This window comes from Phocoena sinus, chromosome 18 (assembly GCF_008692025.1).
Source record: "Phocoena sinus isolate mPhoSin1 chromosome 18, mPhoSin1.pri, whole genome shotgun sequence".
NCBI lineage: Eukaryota > Metazoa > Chordata > Mammalia > Artiodactyla > Phocoenidae > Phocoena > Phocoena sinus.
Genome location: NC_045780.1, coordinates 77,394,025 through 77,420,469, shown reverse-complemented (window position 1 = coordinate 77,420,469; position 26,445 = coordinate 77,394,025). Strand labels below are relative to the sequence as shown.

The 26,445-nt window shown below is 45.8% G+C and overlaps 1 protein-coding gene across 2 annotated transcripts in view; it reads right to left on the bottom strand.

The window, feature by feature from the left end:
- The window catches only part of COL4A2 (collagen type IV alpha 2 chain), a 177,131-nt gene that overhangs the window by 99,598 nt on the left and 51,088 nt on the right, over window positions 1-26,445 (bottom strand). For both annotated transcript variants that reach the window (XM_032611468.1, XM_032611470.1), the window contains exon 4: window positions 23,118-23,198. In XM_032611468.1, coding sequence (XP_032467359.1) covers window positions 23,118-23,198 — 81 coding nt within the window. The remainder of the gene's footprint in view (window positions 1-23,117; window positions 23,199-26,445) is intronic.

Below are 26,445 nucleotides of genomic sequence, written 5' to 3'. Positions count from 1 at the left end.
GTATGATTATGCGGAATTGGTTTAGTTCTGTAAAGTTAAAACAAGATTGGGACCATTAGATGACCAAAAGCAAATGCTACCCGGACTCAGCTTGGGAGCAAACACGACTGGACCTTCGTTTCGTGCCTGGGACAGAGACTGATCCACCTTCTAACACCCAGGCCCAGTTTACTGAAGAGTAAGTTGACTCTGAACCCACACACTCTCACATACAACAGTTCTTTCCCCGCTCTCTTCCTGTCGTCCCCTTGAGTACTGTACATAGTATGCATGGCTAATAACATCAAGCAACAAGAAAACAGTGAGTTTCCCATTTGTTTTTTCTGGATCTTGTTCTGACACCACCTTCTATGGCGGGAAAAGGCCAGCATGCTAGCATGGATGCTGGGAGCACAGCATTGTCCTCCCAAGTCTGAGTAGGCATTTAAAAAAGATAAACAAGGGTCTTTTTTTTTTTTAAAAAAAATGTGATGCATCAAGAGTGATGTTTAGAAGACCTAGTTGAGGGACCTCCCTGGTGGTCCAGTGGTTAAGACTTCCCCTTCCAATGCAGGGGATGCAGCTTCAATCCCTGGTAGGGGAGCTAAGATCCCACGTGCCTCAGGGCCAAAAACAAACAACAAACAAAACAATCAAAACATAAAACAGAAGCAATATTGTAACAAACTCAGTTAAGACCTGAAAAATGGTCCACATCCAAAAAAAACAAAATCTTAAAAAAGAAAAGACCTACTTGAGTTGATTCTCTGCCAGAATCTTATGGTCCGTATTAGATAAAATCTTTGGTGGAATTCTGAGTATGTATTTTAACAATGATATCCATAACTCACAATGAAACAGCCACTCAACCCCCGTTCTGAACCCTGGTTTTTGAGGTTGATATAAACAGAATTCTACCACCGAACTGGCTACGAATCTCTAAGAAATTGACCGCTCATTTTTCTGTTATTCAAAGTATACATTTTATTTTTATTTTTTAAAATTAATTAATTTATTTTTGGCTGTGTTGGGTCTTCGTTTCTGTGCAAGGGCTTTCTCTAGTTGCGGCAAGCGGGGCCCACTCCTCATCGCGGTGCGCGGGCCTCTCACTATCGTGGCCTCTCTTGTTGCGGAGCACAGGCTCCAGACGCACAGGCTCAGTAGTTGTGGCTCACGGGCCTAGCTGCTCCGCAGCATGTGGGATCTTCCTGGACCAGGGCTCAAACCCGTGTCCCCTGCACTGGCAGGCAGATTCTCAACCACTGCGCCACCAGGGAAGCCCCAAAGTATACATTTTAAATAGGGAAAAGGTGCAACTATTTTTGACCTCCTTGAAAAGAAATTTCTTGGGAAACATAATAAATTGTTCACCCATTAAAACAGGCAGCTGGGGTTCCTGAAGGTGGGGCTGCAGGGGGATGATTTATTGTTGTTGTTGATTTCTTCTATTAATATTCCTTCTCTTATAATTGTATCAATTTAAGGAAATCATTTATTTTTAAAGTGCTATTTGAACTGTTATACTGTTAAAGTTTAATGTTGAAATATTAACTTGTTAAAGTGACGTGTGGTAGGTTCTTCAGTTTTATGTATTTTGTATAACGCTGTATTCACTTTGTGTGTCATTGTAAATGGGGTTTATGCACAGGGTTACCATAAATACACGCTGCTTTATTTGTGCGGTATCTAAGGAAAAAGAGGATTCATGCTCTTTACTCTGCAGCACCTGTTTTGATACTTGGTTCATTTGCAGTGGTGTGATTCATATATTTCTCTCTGGGGATGTGGGCGGAAAACGGGTGCACATTGTTCTATGAAAAACTCGACTCTCGTTTTTTCCCCTTAAGTCTTTAAAAAATGTGTTGTGGAAAGAATTGATTCCATCTGGCTAATCAACAAGGATGCTTCGGCACCATGCAGCTGTTTTTGAGAACAGCGGTCCTCAAATACGCTACAGCACCGTAACTGCTTTGTTTAAAGACATTTGGACGAGAGAGAAGGTTTAGTGATGGGTCCTCTCCCCCTACATGTGATTTGATGTATGCCAAGTCCTTTGAGACCAGCCAAGCAGCTTCTACCTCCTGAGCTTCATAACATAGCTGTCCAAGAGCGGGACACAAATGAGGCGGGCATTACCTCAGGAAGCCGTGAAAAATTCAGCAATAAGAAATACTTGTTTCCCTCTAATAATTATATTATTATTATAACAGTTAATAAGGCAATAAGAAATACTTATTTCCCTCTAATAATTATATTATTATTATAACAGCTAATAAGCAATAAGAAATACTTATTTCCCGCTAATAATTATATTATTATTATAACAGCTAATAAGCAATAAGAAATACTTATTTCCCTCTAATAATTATATTATTATTATAACAGCTAATAATCAAGGAATGGCATCAGCCTCCTAGAGAAAAAAACAGTCCAGCAGAAGAAGTGCTAATATAATATCTTAGTATGGAAAGGTAACAACAAGAGCAATGTGGATGATGGTGACGTGCCGGGCCCTGGGCTACACGCATCCCACACCTCATCTCCTCTATCCCTCACACCTCTTCCAGCCGCTTATCATCTCTGCTTCACAAATGAGCACGCAGAGGCTCTGAGAGGTACGCTTGCCTACATCACACAGCCGATGCAGGGTGAGGCAGATTCCAACCCAGGCTGAGTCCAGGGACTGACCTTCGGACAAACAAGAGGATTCCCGGATGCAAATCCCAAGTGCATTAGGAAGCAGCTGATGGTCTGAGACTCATTTTCTGAGCTGTCCTTGAAGCTGACTCCTATCGGGGGTTCATCTGTGGGTGGGACTTGCTTGGCAGGAAGACAACGCACAAGTTGATAGCTCGTGGCTCTTGATGAATTGGCTTAACAATTGCTCATTTCCCCATAGAAATGCCAGTGTTTTAATTTTAAAAAGTACTCATTTTTCCCCAGAGGATTCACGGTTATCCAGATGTTTACCTGAGCAAGGCTGGGGTCTGTCAGCTTCCTTCTTGTGGGGTGGAGGCTTCAGGAAAAGGGGATGTTAGACGCTCCAGGTTTGAGACAAAACACGGCGCTCAGAGGCAGGTCTCATGGCCTCTCTTTTCTCGTCTGAATATTGGTGGTAAAAATCCTTACATTTAAAAATTAATAGTGTGTATGTACGCATGTGTGTAGGTAACTATCTTACTTCTAAGGTAATATGAGAATCCAATGAATTACCACATGTACAAATAGAAACATACTTAAGATATTAACCTTGAACTTTTAATATTTAATTAAAATATTAAAACTGTATAGGAGGGGCTTCCCTGGTGGCGCAGTGGTTGAGAGTCCGCCTGCCGATGCAGGGGACACGGGTTTGTGCCCCGGTCCGGGAAGATCCCACATGCTGCAGAGCGGCTGGGCCCGTGGGCCATGGCCGCTGAGCCTGCGCGTCCGGAGCCTGTGCTCCGCAGCGGGAGAGGCCACAGCAGTGAGAGGCCCGCGTACCGCAAAAAAAAAAAAACAACAAAAAAAACAAGACTGTATAGGAAAAGGAGTCTAATCTCTGTGGATTAGGCAAAGGCACATCCCTTTAAAAAGGATCTCCTCTACAAACTCAGAATCAATACTAATACACGATGCCCATGCTGCTGGGAAAACAAAAGACCTAAATAATAAAAATTATCTGTTCCATCCAACCCTCAGAGCCAAATCACCCCAAAAGATTTCTTTTAAAACCCGCCTTTAAAGAGGTTCCTTTGGGTTAATAAACTCTTTTCGAATGAGTCTCTCCAAGCAGGGTTAAGACATGAATAATTTTCTCTTCAGTGAGATTTAGCTTCACCAGCCATCTTCACTTTGCGCAAACACAGGCTTGCAAGAGGCGTAAGTGGAGCTGGATGGGCTGGTCAGACAGGAGCGCTGGGCAGGTCCCTGAGAAAGGAGGGCCGGCCAGCAAGGGAAAGCCGTGGAGACAAAGGAGGAAGATGCCAGGGGCTGGAGAAAAGGGCGGAGCGCACAGGTGGACGCAGGCTCCTGCGGGCAGGTGAGGTCACAATGCAGCACCCTCCCTCCTGAAAACGCTGAGCTCAGCCACGGCTCCGGAAGGCGCGCCAGACCCTCACTCGTACCACCCACGCCCACGCCCATCATCCACGCCCACACGCACCAACTGTTGCCTACGCACAGCATCCTCCCATGGCATCCTTCTGCACCTGACGTGCCCCCGGCAACACCACTGTGGAGATGAGAAAACTGGTGCAGAGAGATGAAACCAGAACAGTGTCTGGGCCAAGCGCCCTGGCTCTGGTGCGCCGGCACCTCTAGATTTGGATTTGAGGGCGTGTCGGGGGGTAGGGAAGAGGGCGCTTCTCTAGCGCTTCCCCGAGAGCGGCGCTTCCTGTGTGCACACGTGTGTTCTCCTCGAGGGCTGCAGCCCTAACAGCTGGGGCCCGGTCATTCTCTGCTGTGGCGGCCGCCCTGTGCCTGCCGAGGCATTTAGCAGCAACCTTCGTCTCCACCCGCTAGAGGCCGGGAACAGCCTTCCCGAGTTGTGACAACCAAAAAGGTCTCCAGACATTAACCCATGTCCTTGGGGGGCAGCCCAGCCCCTGGGGAGAAGCCCTGCTGGAGCCACACAAGACTGCAAACTGAAGTCCGCGCTGTACCTATGGGACAGGTACTCGTGGATGAATCACACCAAAACCCCCTATAAAGGGGCTCAGACGCTGCCAAGTCCACTACCTCCCATTCACAAGCTCTGGAGAGTGAAGGAGGAAAGTCCTCCCTGGACTTTGATGTGCTGTCTCTCCTGGAGCAGCTCCCTTCACGATTTTGTCGATTGATAGCAACGCAGGGCTTTCCACCTCGATCCTGGGAGACAGGTAGTTTCATCACGCCGTGCAGAAGGAAACTCACCAAGGGATCGAATTTCTTGCCTAAGGACAGTCTAGATCAGACTGGAAATACTCCCTAGCCTTTCAAAGTGCTTCCACCTCCTGCATATCATTCAAATGCTGTCCGTCCCTAGAGAATGCTGCACACAGGAAGTTCCCGCTGGGGAAAATTTTAATATGAATTTTGATAGCGGAATGCCCTCCAGTTACTTCCTTGTAAAATAGATTTCACTGATTATTTTTGTTTCGTGGAAGCAAGTTGCTTCGGTTCTTATTATTTTCTTTTAGCTCTTTAATCGACTTTCAAAGGCTTGTTGTAATTCTATAATCTTGTTTTCTACTGGGCAATCTGCTGGGGTCTGGGGGACCCAGAAAAAGGGAGGCGCTTCTGTACATGAGGCTGTGGATGAATCCCTTAGACCAGGATGGGCCTCAGTTTCCTTGTTTGCAAAAAGTGATTTATAAGTGGTAATATGTCCTTCTTAGATCTAAACTTTTCTGGATTTGTTCCATATCTCTCTCTCTATTTTTTGGACAGAGCTTTTCCCTCCCTTGTCTATAGTTCCTTAATCTGTGTTTTATTTACAAATAATTTGATGAGCAAATCCCTGCTATTCAACCTTACAAAAATAAAGGTCTTGTATAAATGAAGATGTAACTAAAGATATATACATCTTATTTTCAGCAGAGAAAACAGAAAATACTACTCAAAAAGAACAAAGGCCTAGTGAATCTGGGTGAAACGCTTCATTTCACATTATAGTTTGATTCAAGACACCTGGGTTACTTCCTTTGTCAAAGTCATGGAAACTGGAGGTGGTTTCAAAATTCTTAAATGCTGTGCTTTTGACCTTGTTAAGTTCCCACGTGCCCTGTTGGTTCTTTTTTTTTTTTTTGCGGTACGCGGGCCTCTCACTGTTGTGGCCTCTCCCGCTGCGGAGCACAGGCTCCAGACGCGCAGGCTCAGCGGCCATGTCTCACAGGCCCAGCCGCTCCGCGGCATGTGGGATCTTCCCAGACCGGGGCACGAACCCGCGTCCCCCGCATCGGCAGGCGGACTCTCAACCACTGCGCCACCAGGAAAGCCCGCCCTGCCGGTTCTTTTTTAGAGCAAACCACTCTCTTCCCAACTGGGTTTTCATCGCTAACAAGAAAGACATTTTGAAAATATGCATTTTTTTCCAACCATAAAAGTTCTGCAGAGAAGAAAAGCTTCGTTGAAATACACTTGCAATATGTTTAAATTGTGTCTGAATAAAACTGCTAAATATAAATCAGGCTCATTCTTATAAAGTATGTTTTCAATTGATTTTACCTTATTTAACATGATCTTCTATCACCTCAGTTCTGAATACTGTTTCACCAAGTTTAGTTCAACCTCATGAACCTTTCCCGAGTCAAAGCACAAAAGGAGGTGGGTGGGCTGCGGGAGGCGATTCTCTGAACAGCTGGCTCTTGGCGGTTACTTTGAAGAGCTTTCCCTTCGGTCAAACAACCTCAGTGGGTCTGCGTTCCCACCGCTCCTGGGGATTAAGGTCCAGGGTCCTGGGATGGCAAGGGGCTCTGGGCACCTACTAACATGTGGCCTCGACTGGCACACCTCCGGGCACGTAAGCAAGCTGGAGGGGAAGGGGTGTCCATGAATTTTAGGGGGGCAGGAGCTTGTGGAGGAAAAGGACAGAACAGCTGGCGGGGGGCAGAGAACAGGTGTAACCAATGCTCTACCTGAACAAGAGCGTGTGATGCCAAGCAGGGGGCAGATGGCACTCACTGCAGGCAGAACAGCGAGTCCACCTCAGCGACGATCCACTTTGGCGAATGTAGTCAGAACCACCAAGGGTGCCGTGAACCTGTGCTCTCCAACCCCCCATGCCAGGAGCTCTTTTGGGGGTCGGCAGGTGACCCTCCTCAAGCCTTGGCTGGTGAGAAGCAGAAGCCATGACGAACCTCGGCATTGAACCTGATAAATAAAAGGAAAGTTTCCCTTCACGGGACAAGCTGCGCTGGTCATTCTAAAGATGGGATGATCACTGATTGGGGAAGAACCCTTGTAGAGCATGTTTTCTAGGTGCACAGAGAATATTTGCTCAATAATGTGGCTTGATGTGGGTGTCAGGAGAGCACCTCTGCACAGCACACGCAGGAACGCCTCCTGATGGGGTCCTGGGCCGGCAGCAGCAGTATCTACGGGGCACCACCCCTGGGCTCACTGAGGAAAAGGCGTGAAAAGCTTCCCGTCCCTTCAGGGTGTTCTGTAACCTCGGGGATGCTTCTCAAGAGGGCAGAAAAGCACTTATTTCATGAACCCTGGCAGGATAATCAGGGCAACAACACAGGAGTGAGGGTGGGGTGGCTGAGGGCAGAGATGAGTGGGAAGCCAGAGCCAGTGGGAGGAGAGGAATCGGTGCTGAGGGAATTGGAGCATTTGCCATATTTGGAGAGCCTTCTGGTTGACAAACAGGAGATTCCCTGGGAGCAAAGGGGGCAGCAAGACGAGCCAGGCTGATTTGCCAGTTCATGGCCCAGAACTGCCTCTAGGAGGGGACAGAGAGGAGGGTGACTGCAGGCAGATGGGGAAAGGGTGGATGTTTAATTTACCAAGTTGTGGCTTTATATACATATGTATGTGTGCATATATCTCTATCTATCTATCTATATTTTTTTTCTTCTCTGGCTTAATGGTTTTGTTGAGGAAAAGAAACAGGAAATGATAGGTTGAGAAAGAAAGAATAATTAGGAACAACTGAGTCTCACATGTGCAGTATCATACCCAGACTTTAAAGGGTGTCCTTCAAGAAAAGACAAAAGTGTGGGCTGTAGGTCTGGGTTCAGAGTTTGCTTCCTCAACTCTCCAACGATGTGACTTTGGACTACTCACTGTGTCGTTCTTGATTTAATTTCCTCAATGTAAAAGAGGGACCACATCACAGAGACCTTCCAAGGACCGGGTGTCAAGGGACGCAAAGGCTTCCCAGCACCTCACCCACCATGAGCCACCAATAAGTACGGGTGTCATTACAACTCAGAGTGACCCAGATGGACCCTGTTTCCTGTTTGATTCTATAATTCATATCAAGGGCTAAAACCGAACAGGATGAATTACCACTGTCTTAGGAATAAAACTCCAGTTCAGCTGACAACTGAAGCGTAATGACTGCTTCGATTTTGTTAACAGCCGATCCCACTGGGAAGACTGTCCACTGAGGTATTTGATTTTTACTTTTTAAATAAGAGAAGTCAAATATTTCACCACCAAAACCCTTTTAAGATGGGCATTCTCTGAAGGTAAGATAAAATACATCCTTGACATGTACTAGCTACTAAAAGTCCAATTAAATATCAACGCTGTGGAGGTGCGGAAGGCTGCCATTTGTAGAACATTTTTTCACCCACAAGATGCTTTTGCCGCCCAACTGGCATCGCCTGGGTGGTGTGGGTGAGGGAAATCCTGAAGTTTGGGATTCTAAATCAATACGGTTATTCTAGAGCCCCAGAGCGGAACAGATACCCCAAGTGAGTAAGAGTGCTGGGCGGAAGAACTTACAATGAAATCTTCATGATTCTTTACCAACTGTAAAAACAGGCAGCGGACATCCCCACTCTGAGAAATACTGTGTGTCTAAAAATAAACTGTTTAGTCACTAACCCATATGGTTATTAAAGAATGGGGTAGATAGTGCCATAGTGGGGAACATACAGGAGATTCCATACAACATTTTGGAAATAAAGTCTTGTGAACCAAAACAATGGCTTTCCATAACAGCCACTGTGCTCGCCCCAGACAATGGGTAACTTAGACACACAAACAAAAGACAAACAACAGAAGCTTCCAAAAAGGCAAAGGAAACACCTGCTACTTTTTAAATGGAAGAAGACACTAATGACTATTTCATATGGAGCCTTTACAATAACATATGCTTCACCGTAGTGACCACAAAATGAGATTTAAAGCTGTAGAAAATGATCAGTCCAGCAATATCTACAGTTAGTGGGGAATTTTGTGTCTTTTCAGGTTATCTCTATCGGCAATAGGAGAAAACATGTTTATAGACAAAAAAAGGTTACTCGTCTTTCAGAAACAACATGTAAAAAAGGATGGCAATATATGCATAGATAACACAGACAACAGTAAAATGCCTCTAAATTGGAAACAACAGCACAACACTGATTATTTTGATTAAAAAATAGCATGAGACAAATTCCAGAAAAGTGAAACCATACGGAGGCTACTTCTCACGTCTACATTCCTGATGTGTCAGAAGGAGACTTAAGAGATGCTGAAATAGTTCACAAATCACATGAAGGAAAAATGGGTCAATCTGAACTGGTCTTCAGAGACAGAAACTTTTTTTTTTTTTAACAAAAAAGACTATTGAAAAGTTTGGGGAAAGTTCTTCTCTTTGTGACTGACCCCCCCCCCCACGCCCCCCCACCATGAAAGGTCCTTTCAGAGATCCACATCCTAGGTGGTCCACGGGGCCCCAGGGCATCTGAAATCAATGGTACTTTTGTCAACACCTCCTTGAAATATCCAATGGCACACATTTCTTTTATGCTTTAAGCCTCTGTGAAATACAGTAAGGACACTTGGAAACTCCAGGGGGTGGGGGGCGGATGTAGCATTTTTATTAAAAAAAAAAAGGAAAAGGTGAGGGGCTTCCCCAGGCTACTCAGGGTGGGAATGGGATATGGGATCTTGGCTGTGCCTGCAGGCGCCTCTCCCATCTATGAGCCAACTCCCTGTCGGTTTATTCCAGGAATTCCTGTTGACGCAAAGCCAACAGAATATAGAGATCCGTGGGGCAATAAATGGTGGAAATGGGAATGACAGTGAATTCCTGGAACGGCCAACGTCAGACCCGAGGCAGAAAGATTCAATTCTAGAGTTATCTCCTACGGCAGTGACACTGCCCGATGAAACTTCCCAAAGAACGGGAAACGTCAATGCCAAAAGTAGAAGGACGCTTGATGTCTTTGAAAATATTTATTCCTGCTTGTTCAAAGTGTTTAGGAACATCTGGACTAGGTTTGATATAAAAACTTGATAAATGTAGAAAGGCACTAATGTATTCTAACAAAGTTTCAGGGCATTAAAAACGCACCCACCCGGGGCTTTATTTTAAGTTCTAAGATAAGATTAGATGCTATAAATAACTAAAATCCCATGTTGAACACATGAATAAAGGGTTTTCTATGATAGTAAATTGCTAGTCTCCTGGAAACATACACAGAAAAGGTATAATATTTAATAAATATAAAATGCATACAATTAAAATACACAAATATACATGTGTATATGTATGCACACATATATGATGTATCCATTTCAAAAATCTGAGGTTATTTATTGTAATATGTATATCTTAATTCTAAGAAGAATCATCTTATTCCAGGCACTTTTACTACTTCAGTGACTGTTAGGAAAGGATACAGGATGACAATTCAGCATCCCTCATCCTCCATAAATGTCAGTTTCAAAGGACTAATCTATTCATCTTTCTGATCAACATGCTATTTCCATGACTCATCTTTCCTTCCAAGATAACTGACATTTTTGAAGGGCACCCTTTTTGTTAAATTTTATTTTTTTTCTACTAAAGAAGTCTTTTTAATCTTCTGGAATTAAGGAGTTCATTTTCATCCACAAAGTTCTTTTTGTTTACTTCCTTGGTCTGATTATTCTACTTGAGGGTATGCAGATGGCTACATATCCTTTTTCATCAATGCTATCCTCAAAATAAAGTCCTAAAAATACCAGTGGCAATGAACATTTAGACATCTCCTTTTTGGTTAGTAGCCGTTTCATGGAATGTCTGTGTTTGAAATAGATCAGTATTACACAAGTAAAGATGCATAAAAAAAGATAAAGGGCAGAAGAATACCCTCATTTCCACCATCTCCAAATCAGAATCTTTAGCTCCACCTTTCAGCAATTTCACAGTAATCAAAGTAAAATCTGGGTCAAGGCTGAAAAATTAATCGCACAAATGGAAGACCAAGAATCAAAAAGCAAAACCCAAAAGGAACACAACAAGAGACTTACTGCAAGAAAAAAACGGCGTTTTGGGTAGACACACATCGCTCGTGAGCCAGTGCAATGGCGTGTTTGGTGAAAACGGGTGATGGGATTTTTTTTTTTTTTTTGCTGTGTGCGGGCCTCTGACTGTTGTAGCCTCTCCCGTTGCGGAGCACAGGCTCCGGACGCGCAGGCTCAGCAGGCCATGGCTCACGGGCCCAGCCGCTCCGCGGCACGTGGCATCTTCCCGGACCGGGGCACGAACCCGCGTCCCCCTGCATCGGCAGGCGGACTCTCAACCACTGCACCACCAGGGAAGCCCAAGGGTGATGGGATTTTACGACACAGTCCTAGAAGCACAGCATCCAGACCAGGGAGGAAATAGCCTCCCTTCACTTCACGCTGGTCTGGCCGCTGCTGGAAAGCCAAGTTCAAGTCCGCAGGCCAGGACTCCAGAAGGGAAGTGAGAAACTCAGAAGAAGGAGATTAGAACGAAGGTACAATTTTCATATGAGCAATTGGTCGGGAAGTCAGGGGCACCGGTAATGCAACAGTTGATACTTTAATATGAAAAAAGGTTAGGAGACCACGTTCTTCCCTAAGTTCTGAGATCAGTAGATTTGGAAGGAATGGAGTTGTGATGGGGCCTGTAGAGGGACAATGGAAGAGAAAGCTCACTGGGGTTCCGGGAGCTTTGCGGTTGAAGCGAGATGCTAGAGGATGGGGGTGTCACCTCCCGTACGCCGTGATGGTCATGCTGGTCCCATGAACCATCTGTCAATAGTGCTGAACTGTGCTCTTATTAATGGTATTACATTTTAGTGGTCTAACTGTAACCGAGCAGGACCCTATGCGGTCTTCCCGGGACAGACCCTTCCCCTACACCCTCGGCTGTAGCTCCTCTCTGAAGTACCTAGATAATAGTATCTGATGCACATTTCCTGAGTTGTTTTACAGATGCTAAAAGCCCCACCAAATGGAAGAAATTAAGTACCTGATGATCAAGAGCCCCCAGACCTACTGGCGCCTAAGGATTGATAACTTTAAGCCCTGTGACACCACCTTGTTACCTCTCCATCGACCAACCAGAGAACTGTGTATGAGCTGATCACACACCCTGTGACCCCCCTCCGTCACCTGGCCTTTAAAAACGCTTTGCTGAAACCCCCCGGGGAGTTCGGGGTTTTCTGAGCAATGAGTCACCCATTTTCCTTGCTCGGCCCTGCAATAAACCTTTCTCTGCTCCAAACTCTGACGTTTCTTTCGGTTTCTTTGGCCTCACTGTGCGTAGGGCCCACGAACTTGCGTTCGGCAACATAATAATGGTCGAAGCTCACCTGAAGCTATTGACATAGCTGTATTGTAACCAAAGGCATAACTTCAGCCTTCTCGGATTTCAAATGAAACATCCTAATGCTATTATTTAGTTCAACCTCTTTACCCTTGCCTCTAGTTGACCGGGAGTTTAAAAAAACAGCTATTTAAATATAATACAACTATAGCACTAATATCACTTTACTGTATAACCTGTAGAGGTTAAGTCTATGTCTTCAGGACGTTCTTCAGTTCTTTTCTATACAACGCTTGAGGAGAAGCAGGCTGACGTCATGCCCCTGGCATCTCCTGATTTCAAAATATACTCTTTAAAGGCAAGAAAAACACTGGCCAGAGGAGAAATTATTTCAAACAAAGATGCGAAGCTGACCAGGGAACAGAAAGAAATCTCCTAGGGGCTCAGATATGCTTTTGCTTTATTTCTTGTCTATGGCATGTCTTACACCGAGTTTCTTTTAAGTGAAGCTGTGCAATCAACCTTATTGTCTGGAAATTTTAAGTGGGATTCAGTGTTAAGCGAGAGTCCCAAAGAAAAATTCTGTTTTTGAGGAAGAGCTGAACTTTTTTAGTTCAACTTTTAGGGGGTGGATTATTTTCTTTTGCAATAACATATCATACTTTTCATTAATTGGGTATTTTTTAGTGACTTTGACTCTAGATATATATGAATCTATTCTGAGTTGTGTGTGTGTGTGTGTGTGTGTGTGTGTGTGTGTGTGTGTGTGTTTTCATTAAGTAACCAGGAAAGCCTTTCTTTTCTGGAGTCCTCTAAGAACAGAATGGCTATTCATTAGTCTCAGATGTATTCTTCCGTTCTTCCTGGGTAAGACGTTGGGGAGATTTGTCAAGGTACTGCACCAACAATTCTATCATTCTACGATGAGAAATACAAATATTTGTAAAACAGCAGGTGTTAAATGATGAGGAATTACCCCCAAGGTTTTCGAGTGAGGAAGCCGTCTTCCTGTTTCAGCATTTTGCTTGGATTATCTGGCCTCCTATTCACCCGCCTCTGTCTTTCGGGTTGTAATGGTGCGCTTTAGGGGTGTGGGCACATAGTAAACTCTATTAAAGATTTGTGCATCTCGCCCTCAGCGGCAGGTGTATCCAGGCTGCCCAGGTATAAGACAATGGGCTACTTCTCTGAATTGAGTTGAAAAGGGTAGAAGTGTTAAAAGCAACATCCACAAAAGAAAACCGCTTCCTAGCCAGTCACAGGGTTCTGTTCATTTTGTATCCAATCATTGCACACTCATTTGTCCTCAAAGCCATGGCAGTATGTCTTTTACTGAATTAAGAAAGGCTAGTCTTGTTGGCAGATGCTAAATGCGGGTGCAGGGCATACAAATGACCTTGACATCAGGGTTCTTTCGAAATATATCTTCACGAGGCGTAAAAAAATGCCGTTATCACCATTTGGAGTGTATTTTCTCAAAAAATCATGCAGGGCTAAATACATGCCAGCACTTTAATTACAGAGAGACCAACTTCTCCATAAAATTCATCTGTCCTCTGTTTCTTTATTTAAAACAGACTTTAAGTCTGAAGAACAGTTAAGTGCTTTACAAAGACATTTTAATGAAAAACATCAATGGTGACAATGCAGCTCAGAACTTATTAGGCCAAAGATGTTATTTACCCAGAATTAATGACTTCCATTTCATTTCGTTTTGCTTTCTTTCGCTTTGTCCTTTCTGGTTCCAGATCTTTAGGAATCATCCATCCTAACAGTGTTTTGAATACAAAAACTTTTGTTCCTATGGTGGGATTTTAGGGCCCTTGCGGGGGCTTAGGAGGAAACTACCATCATACAGGGCTTGTATTGGGTTACAGGAAGGTCTAGTCCTGCTTTGATTCTTCTAGAATTCAGTCTTCTAGACTGGACACAGAGAGGAAGGGGACAGGGATATTTTGATGTTTCTAATCAGTGGGGAAACATGCCCTTTTGAAGGCTTGCTTTCTACTTCCCATGTGAGTCAGACATCTGACGACTCGAAATGACCTGGTTGTCTACACCACAGTGGGCTAGTTTGGGTGGGATGCCAGAGGGCTCAGAATCACAGGCTGTTCAGGCTCTCAGGTTGAGCAGTTTCTTAAGAAAATTCTAAAATGCCTAAAGCTTTTAAAAATAAATTCAAATTCACCTGAATGCCAGTGATGTATGTAGCATCTTTGCCTTTGACTATTAAGGACACGGGTAGCTTCTTCTAATTCAAAAAGGAGAAAATAAGGCAGAGAAAAGACGACCCCCTCCCACTGTAGAGTGAGAAATTGTGCCTGTGCCACTTGGTTTGGTCATTTCTGCCATTTTTCTCTGGTTATTATTTACTATCTCTGGAAGAAAATAGGAAGAGTAATTTCAAAAACGTGCAATCTACTAGTTTTCTCTTTATTACAGGAGCAGTCCAGTTTAAGAGTGTTTAGACGCGGGAGCATTTAGCCTCTCGTATAGGCTGCCCCAGTGAACTGGACATGGATGCCTTTTGCATATGAAGACTCGACCTCTCTTCCTACTTACCGAGGGAAGACAAATTCAGAGAAGATGTTTCCATTTTCAGATGGCGTTTAGAAAGCACTTCATGTTCGGTAAGAATTTTCCTCTGGTCATTTTAGAAATCCTGCAATTGTTTACTAAGGATGGGCTGGAGGTGAATTGAACGAAATAAAGGTCTTTGAAGACTGGCATTCCTTCTCTAAGAGAAAAGGATACGCTTCAGTGCTGTACTTGTCAAAACATTCCATCGGAGGAAGGAAGACGATGGATTTCCAAAGGCAGAGCTTAAGTCTGGCTTCGAAGAAGAGTAGAATGTTCCTTTCTCTCACCCCGGTTTATCAGTGGTCTCTTGGAGCTGGTGTGAGGTTTTCAGTCAAAACTCAAAACAGTACTATTATCATTATCCTGGCTCTGACCCACAGATATGTTTTCCTCGAGGCCACGAAAGGAAGGCCATTTCCCCAGAACTGTCAACTTTGGACTGGAACACAGTTAATTATTTTCTCACCATCCTTGGTGCTGATGGCGGGTGTGGATGGCCAGCCTCCCTGAGGTTTTGATCGCTGAGGCCACTGCCCAGAATCCATGGTGCTCCTTGCCCACATGCATCGACCAGCCAGCCAGCCTCAAGGCATCATTTTTGTGCTTCTGCATATACCATACTTTCACCAATGTCCCAGTTTTCCATAAAAACATCTAATATCAGTCTATGGTCAAAGGGTTGGGAGAACAGGGACCTGCCTAGGTAAAAAAAAAGTTATTTTTTTCTCTCAAGTTCATTCTCTCTTCTGCCTGAGCTCTGAGAATGTCTACTCTATGCTCCTTTTGTTTGGATGGAAATTCAGAAGGGAACAGAGGGGTGTGGTTCTCTCAGAAAGAAAGAGTGGGCTTCCCCCGGTATTTCTAGGGCGGTAGACACCTCAGGCAAGATTGAGTGTTTGTAGACACTAGGTAAGCATCTTTCATTAGCAACACCTGGAGACAAGAGCGCAGTATGATTTTTTCATTACGAAGGAATGTGGTCTAGGCTGCCAGAGCGATGTGTGTGTGTGTGTGTGTGTGTGTGTGTGTGTGTGTGTGTAGTTTCACCAGAAGTGGGACAAATGGATAAATAAAATACATAAACATTTAGAATTCTTCCTCTGTACTCAGGTACTAAGCTGCCCACGTGTCAGTGCTTCATTATTAATCGCTGATCATGTGCCTACTGTAAATGCTAACTACATTTTTTTAATCAATTATCTGCTCTGCTGTTACCATAGCAGCAGTGCCGTGGGCAATTCCTGTTGTGGTTGATAAATGCTAGGCCACAGCCACTATGATGAATTTTCACCCATGATTTTCATGACTACTATTATTTAATGATGTATTTTACTGGAGGAAACATGGGAGTCCAGGACAAAGTCTGTCATGCTTCAGATAAGGGACATGGTGGTTTCAATGGCGTGGAAATACATTTTTTCTCTAAGTGCTGACTTTCAATCATCAGATTCTGTCTATAATGACGTTCTCTGAGTCCATGCAGTGAGGTGGTATTAACATTTCACCTTTTCAGGATTTAATAACGTATTCTTCCTTTCGGATGGGCTCCAAACTGGCCCGTTTTCTATCAAACCGTGACTAGTGTCAGAACGGTGCTTTGAAACTAAACATTTCCCTTACTGGGGTGGGGTTGGGAGCAGGGGAGTAAAGCCAGAGATGCCACAGTTGCTTCTCTCTGCTCCAGCTGCACAATTAAGTCATTTCTACAACACCTGATTGAAAGTCCTACTCTAGGGCTTCTCCTGCCGATGCGGGGGACGCGGGTTCGTGCCCCGGTCCGGGAAGATCCCACATGCTGCGGAGCGGATGGGCCCGTGAGCCGTGGCCGCTGAGCCTGCGCGTCCGGAGCCTGTGCTCCGCAACGGGAGACGCCACAACAGTGAGAGGCCTGTGCACCACGCACACACACACAAAAAAACCACATCACTTATGTGCGATGTACAAATTAGGCGGGCATCGTCTACATCTGCTGAAGTACTGTTTTCCTTGCAGAAAGTAACCAAGTAATGGAGCTGGCTGTAGCCACAGCAGCATCGGGCTAGCCAGAACCACTGCCGTTCCAGAGACGCACTAAAAATAAGCACACGATGTTGAAAGTAGGTGAGAGCTATGTGTCGACAAAGGTTATACAAGCCCAGAAGCCAGGAGGGGTTTCTGCTATTTCTGAATCATTCTTCACCCTTTCTGGGCTGTGACAGGGCAGAAAATGCGGGCGACGAATTCCGTCAGGTCTGCTGAGCAGACCAGTAACAGGCATCTGCCTGGAGAGGCAGCAGCTGGTTTGGAAAGAGGTCTGACACAGCAGCACTGATGTTTTCATTTCGCGCTCGCACGTGTCTCCCCAGAGCTGAGACAGATGGCCGTGTGGCTTAGGGGAACCCACCGGAGTGGTAGAGCACACACATCTGGAAGATCTATATTCTGAGCATCTCCCTTTGCTCCACAGTGGTCAACCAGCCTTTAGATTTATACTGAGCATTTCAAAGAAAACAATTCGGTTTTATTGCCACAGCCCAGTTATACACATTTGAGGGTAAGGTTTACGATTAGCGACGCACGACAGAAGATACCGCCATCAGCGAGACCCCGGCTCTCCTTGGAAGAGACCTTATTGCCACAGTGACTGTGGTTCAGAGCTGCTCAGGGCCCCTCTGCTCCCTTCCCTGATGCTACGCGTCTGCTTCCTGCATCTCTTGGTTGCTGCCTACCTGGGCTGACAGGCGAGGGCCAAAGCCTGAGTCTCCTGCACCCCATCCATCCGTCACCACCCATCTCCGAGAGCTTTGTGTTCACACTTTGCTTCCTCTCTCACTCTGTTTCTCTCACTTTGATTTATATTGTTGAATTTAAGGAATCTTGTGAGGTCGAGAATTATTTGCTCATACTTTGACCCAAGTCCAGGGACCCACAGACTGTGGGAAACTCTTAGCTACATGAAAAAAATGCAACAGCCAAGCACAACTTGTGCCGGTTCTCAGCCTTTGCTTAAGTGAGTGAGCTTGTCAACTGCACCCTTCCAGGAGCTGAGGCTCCAGTCTTGGGGCTCCTGCTGCCAGGCCCGTGGAGGGCGAATGTGGGGGGGGATGACTGCACAGTGACGGGGAGATGCCGGGTCCCTCCCTCCGGGTTGGTGGTTCACCTCTGGGACCAGTCACAGTGGTGGTTTCTCCTTTTCCCACCGCAGCTCAACAGGCTGTCTAACCACCCCAGTAATCCCCAACGTTTGGGACTTACTCGGTCTTTGTATGAACCAATTTCTGAATACCTGATTGCCTAGGAAAACAGGCGTCTTGCGAAGGTTAATGCCATTAAAAGGCTGAAATCGCCTATCTGATCTGAGTTTATGGTCAAAAAAGTGTCAGGGGAACAGGAACCTGACTGAGTAACTGAGATAATGAATTAAAATTGACCTCGGCTGGAAAAATCTGAGAACTTCACAACCTTTTTGGTGAGGTAATGCACAAAGGCAAAGGCATCTCTATCCGTTGAATCAGATGCCTCCCCTGTCCTCTCTCCTGTTTTCTATACTATGAAGCTTTGTATCACATGGAGGCGGTCACTCTGCTGTGACTAACAGAAATTCTCTCTGATGCTTGCAGCTCAACTGCCTTCCATCTCCACCGTGCGTAGAGAAAGAAAGAAGAAAAAGAACAGAAAAAGAGGACAGGGCTTCCCTGGTGGCGCAGTGGTTGAGAATCTGCCTGCCGATGCAGGGGACACAGGTTTGTGCCCCGGTCCGGGAAGATCCCACATGCCGCGGAGCGGCTGGGCCCGTGAGCCACAGCTACTGAGCCTGCGCGTCTGGAGCCTGTGCTCTGCAACAAGAGAGGCCGCGATAGTGAGAGGCCCGCGCACCGCGATGAAGAGTGGCCCCCGCTTGCCACAACTAGAGAAAGCCCTCGCACAGAAATGAAGACTCAACGCAGCCAAAAATTAAAAAAAATAAAAAAATAAAAATGTTACCATTCTTTAAAAAAAAGAAAAAGAGGACAAAAGGGAGCCCTCCTACACTCCTACAGTGTTGGTGGGAATGTAAATTGGTGCAGCCGCTATGGAGAACAGTGTGGGGTTCCTTAAAAAACTGAAAATAGAACTACCATACGGCCCAGCAATCCCACTACTGGGCACATATCCGAAGAAAACCATGCTTTGAAAAGATACATGCCCCCCAATGTTGACAGCAGCACTATTTACAATAGCCAAGACATGGCAGCAACCTAAATGTCCGTCAACAGAGGAATGGATAAAGAAGATGTGGTACACATATACAATGGAATATTACTCAGCCATAAAAAGGAATGAAATTGTGCAATTTGCAGAGACGTGGATCGGCCTAGAGATTATCCTACTAAGTGAAGTAAGTCAGAGAAAGACAGGTATCATATGATATCATTTATATGTAGAATCTAAAAAAATGATACAAATGAACTTATTTACACAATCGAAATAGACTCACAGACATAGAAAACAAACTTACGGTTACCAAAGGGGAAAGGGGAAGGGGAGGGAGGGAAAAATTAGTAGGAGTTTGGGATTAACAGACACACACTACTATGTCTAAAATAGACAACAAGGACCTACTGCAGAGCACAGGGAACTCTATTCAATATCTTGTAATAACCTATGATAGAAAAGAATCTGGAAAAGAATACAGATTTACATACATATATTTAAACCTGAATCACTTGGCTGTATACCCGAATTGTTGTAAATCGACTATACTTCAGTAAAAAAGCAAAAAGAATACAAAAAGGTATGGGGGCTGGGCATCTTTGTCTGGCGTGATGAGTATGTGACCATTAGCGGTGGAGAAAGTCCGAGAATTTAGTGAGTTGCCTTTCTTTGTGGACAGTACCCTGTGGAGTACTGCTGGATTAGGACTTACACTTTCTAATTACTCCAGTATACTTAATAGGGATTAGTTGAAGTAGAAACTCTCTAACGACAACAAAGTCTTAACTCATTTCTTAATATACGATATTTGTTTTTCTCTTTCTGACGTATTTCAATCTGTATGACAGTCTCTAGATCTAACCACGTTAACTCACTTCTTAAAGTTATTTATTTTTTTGATTCACTAAGCAACTGAAGAGATGGCTGGAAAACTGGCTAGAGAATCACAACTCTTGAGTCAAGACAGCAAAACCTCTTTTCTCTGACTGTGTGCTTCCCCCCATCCCCTGGAATCTCCTCCATATAGGTTAACATCTGGCCAGAGGTGTGCAGACATAAAAGATCACTGGACTGGAACACGAACTCATCTGAAAGTCGGAGAGCTCGAGTTCGGTTCTGGACTGAGACGGGAGCAAGTCACTTAGCCCCAAATGTCACTGTCCTCCCATGAGAACTGGCGGATGTGGCTAGGGCACCCTCTGCACCTCCCAGCGCTGGCCCGGGAGCAAAGGGTGCGCAGACTGCTGGGCCTCAGCTCCCCCCCTTCCTGCCCCCTCTACCGATTTGCTGGAATGATCCACGGGGTGGCTGGCTCTGTCTGCGAGACGCAATTCTCTTCCTGTGACAACGCGCCACCCGCCACTCCAGGGCGGGGAGTCTGGCTCGATACAGAGCTTGCTCTCTTGGTTAGGACGAGAAGTCCTTTGGAACCAGAATCCACAGTACCTTTGTGATTTCTGCTTAGAGTCTACAAGTTACCCAGTAACATACAGTTTCTGGTGTTGGCTGTCACCATGGCGAGGAAAACATTAACTGGACCCCGTGCCCATATAAGGCAGAGTGAGCCTGGAGCTCGGGGAGCGTGGCTCTGCGGCCAGGCCCCGTCACAGCGGCTACGGTGGCACCGAGGGGAAAACAGACAGCAAGGGACCCCAGGGGAAGCTGTGGGAAAGAACAAACTATGCACACAGCTCTCGGAGTGGCAAAATCCACCCCACGGCTATTTTTGTGTATTACATTACTTATGAAAAATACTACCAATCCAAAAGCAGGGCAGAAATAGCTCTGCTTTCGATAGGACCCCATTTGGGTAGACTTGCTAATGAACAAATATTTAATATACATATACCAGGTTCGTAGAATGGACACGGACATTCTATTTTCATAAATGACTGCGTAAAGTATATGCGACCGTCCTAACAATAAATACACTGGGCTCACCCTGTAGACAACGATAAATGGCGTTAGTTATTTCTCCTCACTGGGTTTTCTTCTTATCTCTTACTGTCAGCCATTCCTATCACCTTATTGATCAATATTCAATAGCACACCTGAATCAATCGGGCAGCCCCGGGTGCTGACAGTTAGAACCACCGGGTTTGGATCTGTGTGGTCCAGGAACGGGGTCTACGTCTCTCTTCATGACTCCAAACGCTCCAGAGAGTGGCACCTGCAGGCCAGTCCCCTGGTGGGGTACCGCTGGCCCTGGCTCTTGAACAAACTACCCGGACAACTGCCAAGTCTCAACTTAGTTTGACCAAGATTGATAATGTGTCTCAAGGAAAGTCAAGCCCATGCTAGGTCACTCATGTTAATGAAATTAACCAGAAGGTGTCATTTCCTACTTTTTGGCAATGCGTAGAAACAGAGACAAGGTATTTTCTTAATCAGGGATGACAGGAAATAACACCTGTGCTGTAAACTTAACTAAACTAGAAAGACCAGGGGACCTGCAGAAATTCTCTTCTGATGACCTCTTTGAGAAGACCCTCGGCGTCATTTAAGAATCCACTGCTGTGCAGACGGCATCACATACGGAAATAATCAGAATGAACTACCTTTATGGAAGAACAGCGTTCTTGCAAAAGCATTATGGGAGTTATGTTCACATATCGGTTCTACGTTAACTAATCATAAAGAGTGAAAAAGAACACACCCAGCCCCCTTCTACTCAGTCTGGGTTCTGTTTGGCAGATCCCAGGGAGAATGCAGGTCCTATCAGAGCTGGGGTCCCTCCAACTCGGGCATGTCTCACAGTTGCTTGTACAACACTCGTTTGCCTTCTCTGTGCCCGCAGAAGCCTGAGCTAGCCAAGCGCTGGGGAGGGGAGAGCCCTGCAGTCAGGCTTTTCACCACTGCCCCAGAACCACCGCTGGGAAAATCTATAGCAAGGGACCCCAGGGGAATTTAAGTCTCACGGAACGGTTTCCATATATTTAAAAATACTTCTCCTTGTTAAATGCCGATAAAGCATCTTCAACTAGCACCTGCTTAAGCACAAAGTCCCCACTCCAAGCAGAGGAACCCTTTACTAAAGCAACAACAGCAAAAACTGTCACAATGAACACAGCCCGCGGAGACGGAAGCTTTGACCTCCTGGCAGAAGATCACTCCTCGACTGTGAGCTATGCCACTAAAATAATGGGGAATCGCATGTTAGTACATAAGCCCACCACACTTATAAAGGGGTTCCCTGCCACGCCTTTTACGTATTTGACTTTTGGGGGCGACTCAGGTAGGGAAGGATGTAGGGTATGACACCCAACCTCAGAAGCGGGTCTCCAACCAGACGTCTCTTCCTCCTGGTGGGTGGGGATGGAGCACGGCTACTTTGAAAACTGACTTTAGAATTCAACTTGGTGAAATGCATTTGGAGCCCCCGAGGATGGCTGTAATTCCTGGTTCCAACAAGGACAGGGCAATGCAGGCGAGAAGCCCCAGTGGCCTCTTACTACCTGGTGTCGGACAAGCATGAGTCCTAGAGGGAACTGCGTGATTCCAAAGCATAAGGACTCAGAAGACTTTGTGATGTAAAACGAAATACTGCTTCCCACAGTGCCACACACCAAAATGGGCTTAGACATGTAAACAATTCCTTTTTAAAATCAGCAATACCAAGACTCAAACATCAGCTTTAAAGGCTACACTTTGATTGAACGTATGACACCCAAAATCAGGTCTGTATTTCAAACTCTGCCAGATGTTACGGTGATAATCTGGGGGGACCGTTTTTCTCTGACTTACCTATGAAGTGGGCTTTACATAAAGGGCATTCAGGGAATGAGTGGGATCATTTTAAAAGCCAAAGCGATTCTCAGCGGTATAATGGCAGCGCCCTCTAGTTTAAATGGCTATTGCAGTATAAATGCGACTATGCTTTCTTTAGGCAGTGTTTTTACAAAATGTATGCTTATATATGATATAAATATAAAACGCAGTTGCATTATGTGTACCTATATGCATACACGTGTATTTGTGACAACAAACAAGAGAAAAGAGGCTTGAGAAAGTTAACGCAGTTCTCAATGTATTAAGAAAGTGGTATAAATCGACCCAATTTTGCATTATATTATTGTTTCTTTGTGGGAAAGAACGCGCCTGTATTAAATTTCTTAGGAATGTGTGCAAAGGACTTAACCAGGCAGGATGCGGCACTTCGTTCAAAGTGGATGTGTAAGGAAGGTAATACCGCAGTGCTGCGACTTACCCATCCTCCTTTCTCGGGATAGCACTGGCAGCCCCCACTGCAGTCTCTCCCTCCACAGGGCACATCGAACTTCTTCACGCCCTGCAAAAATGAAACACAAAGCAGAGAAGTTACCACAACACTGCAGCTACACGATGCGTCATAGTGCCAGGTGCTGAGGGCCCTTCCAATTCTAACAACTACTCATTCAAAACTTTTGGTAAGTCTTTAAAAAAATAGAATTTAATTTTCAGAGCAGTTTTAGGTCCATAGCAAAAGGTACAGAGACTTCATGCACAGCTCCCCCGGGCCCCAAGCTCTCAACCAAGAACATCCCTCACCAGACGGGACATTCCTTACCATCAGTGAACCTCCACTGACACCATCACCACCCAAAGTCCACAGTTTACATCAAGGTCGCTCTTGCTGCTGTACGTTCTATGGTCAATAAGCCTTTTTTCAGTGCCTATTAAATGCCAGATGCCAAGCTAGATCCTGGGGCTCAAAAGTCAAGGAGAACTTTGCCTGGATCCAGGGATCCCACGTGAAGTGAGCCTTGGATACTGTGTTAAGCCCTTTAGCTTGGAGGAGGAGTCCAGGCACGTAGGAAGCAGCCCTTCATTCTGCCTGGCAAGGTGGGGGATGGATTCTGGGAGGAGGCGTCCAAGGCTGAGTAGGATGGGGTTAAGATAAACGCGCAGGGCACTCCAGGCCCCATTACACAGCACGGGTCCCGGTGAATTACAGGGAGAAGGGGCTTCTGATCCGGAGGCAGAATTTGCAAATACACCTGGTAGGAGGTGTATTTGTAGGGTGTATTGCAAATACACTCTCACCTCCATCCACGGAGAAGCCCCGCGCCCCTTCCCTTTCCCTGAGACGTGCTCGTCTAGGGTGCCGAAGAGGAGGGGTTGGGGAAGAGGCTTCTCTTAAGTATTTATTCAGTCGGGTCGGGGTGACCTCAGTGAACTTTTCATCAGACACCGAGATATAACTCCTTGATGACTTTAGTGGATGACTGGGCGAGCTCTCTGGCTGGACGACTCCAGCGAGGAAAAATGCACTTATTTCTTGCCCTCGATCTCAGAATTTCAGGCAAAAGATGGGCTTGGAGACTGGACCGTGTCTGAGCTCTTCCTTTCAGACTGTGTCCACAGCACTAAATACTTTGAGTAGGAAATGACAATCAGATTGGCCCTCCCCCGCTCTCTGCTCAGCCAAGTGTCGGCCCTGCCCACTCCCACCCCCATCACCCCCGACGGGCGAGTAAGCACAGCTGGTCACTGGGGAACCTCCGTCTGGCTCGACACTCTTGGCCAGACCGTTCGGAGCCCCCACGGAGCCCATCCGGTGGGGACCCTGGGCGCGGTGAGCTCTGGTGAGCACTCTGCCAAGCCTTACGGAGCAGACACCACTTCCCGACAGCAGAACCCATCCCAGCTTTAAACAAAATCGCATTTCACCATAGCGACTCCATCCTCCCCTGAGCTATCTCAGTGACTAAACAGGGGGTCACTTGGGGACTCCCTCTGAAGTTTTCTGCCTGTTTTTTGTGTTAGCACATCTGCCGGCATCTTCCCTGTTCCCGAAGGTTCACGTCAAGGTGCAGATGGGGCTGCCTGGCCACCTCGGCAGCTCCTACCGGCACGAGGCTTCCTGGATGGTCAAGCTTAGCGGGCACACGAATAAACCCTGACTCAACACCATCTGGCCAGAGTTGACCTTAGACCTCATGAGCAATGCACTGTCCTTTCTGTAGAGGTGATACATTCCTTTCCTTTGCTAACTACTTTCTACCGAGAGGTCTCATTTGAGAGTCTCACATTTTTTGTTCTTATTATCATTCTTTACCTAATCTAAAATCGGTGGCATCAGTCACTACTTTGAAGAATTCAAAAAAATCTGAAAATCTCAAACCCTTTAAAGAAACCAGCACCTCCAAAGCCTTTTGAATCTCTTGGTTATCCTTCTGTCCTAAGGCAATGGGACAGCCCAAGCTCCATAATGTAAGAGCAAACATGGATAAAATCCTTTCATGCCCTCCAAATATGATACAAGGTATTTGCCAATTTTTTTTATGGCTTCAGTGTTTAACTTCAGTGGGGCTCATTTTTAAATCCCACAATTTTGCATATTTGGTTTTTTTACAACCAGCTCCATGCCAAGCCATCGGCGGATGGGTTAGGATGAGCACCAAAGTGAGAGGAACCCGGATGGGCCGCCGCATTTGTACTCTGTATCACGTACGACCGTGACGTGAACAGGTGTCTTGGCAAGGTGTCCCTGGCTCACACAATCATAATTCATTTACCAGTCGTTTGGAAAGGGTAGGGGGACTCCCCAGGCTGAAGGGTGAAGCATAAACCCCTATTCCCCATCTGGTGTTTCACATGCTATTTTTAATTTTGATTTTAAAGCCACTTGCCAAATCTCCGTATATAAATCAATGGTTGAAATGATTTTAATGGTTTCAAATCGATCTAACAGACTTTCTGTTCTAGGTTTAGGACATGCACTGGATTTAGTTATAGCAATGAGTTCTTCACAACCCGCTCAAAATTCAATAGCACTTTTCTGCTTTTGGAACTAAGACTTACAGGCTTGAAAGCTCCTGGCCTCAATGCTTTTCAACCACGTGTGCATGGCTCAGATACCCCGACACAGGAGGTGAGGGAGACCTTGTTGAGAAGCAGCCCTCCACCCAACAAGCCAATTTCCATCATGGAAACTCCAGCCCTCCTGTGCGTGTTTCCCATCAGCATCTTACATATCCTACAGAGGGGCTCATAAGAATTCCAACAGCGACAAGAGCCCTAAGTACCTCCTTCTGGAATGTCAGGTCTCCAGGATGAACAGAAGTATTTACTTCACTAGGGCGGGGCAAGTGCTCCAGACATCTCTCAGAGTCTGAACAAGTCGCAAGCTGAGCCTTGGCATTCCTCTGACAGGACCTGGGCTCTGGAACATTCTCAAGGTACATATACGCTCCTGAGGGCCTCGGATGAGGAGTGTCTGAAGTGCTACGTGGGGTCCTGCCTCTGTGTTCCAGCCCCAGCCCCCCCAAAAAAAGCTCAGTCCAACCACTGCCCAGCCCAAGCCCTTGAGTCTACGCCTGCGTTTACAGCTCAGCGCAACTCAAAGACCAACCGTGGTCCTCTTGTCAGCTCCTTGATGAAGGTGACAAGCTTCCTCCCCACCTCACACCCACCTCAAGAGTCTGCCCCCCACCCTCCAAGATGACAAGCTGGCCCTGGCTCAGACCTTAACTTCAGAGTTTCCAGGAGGGCATGATTTCACCGAAAGGTCCAAGCTCTCTCAGAAACATCAATTCAATCCTCCATTAGTTTCT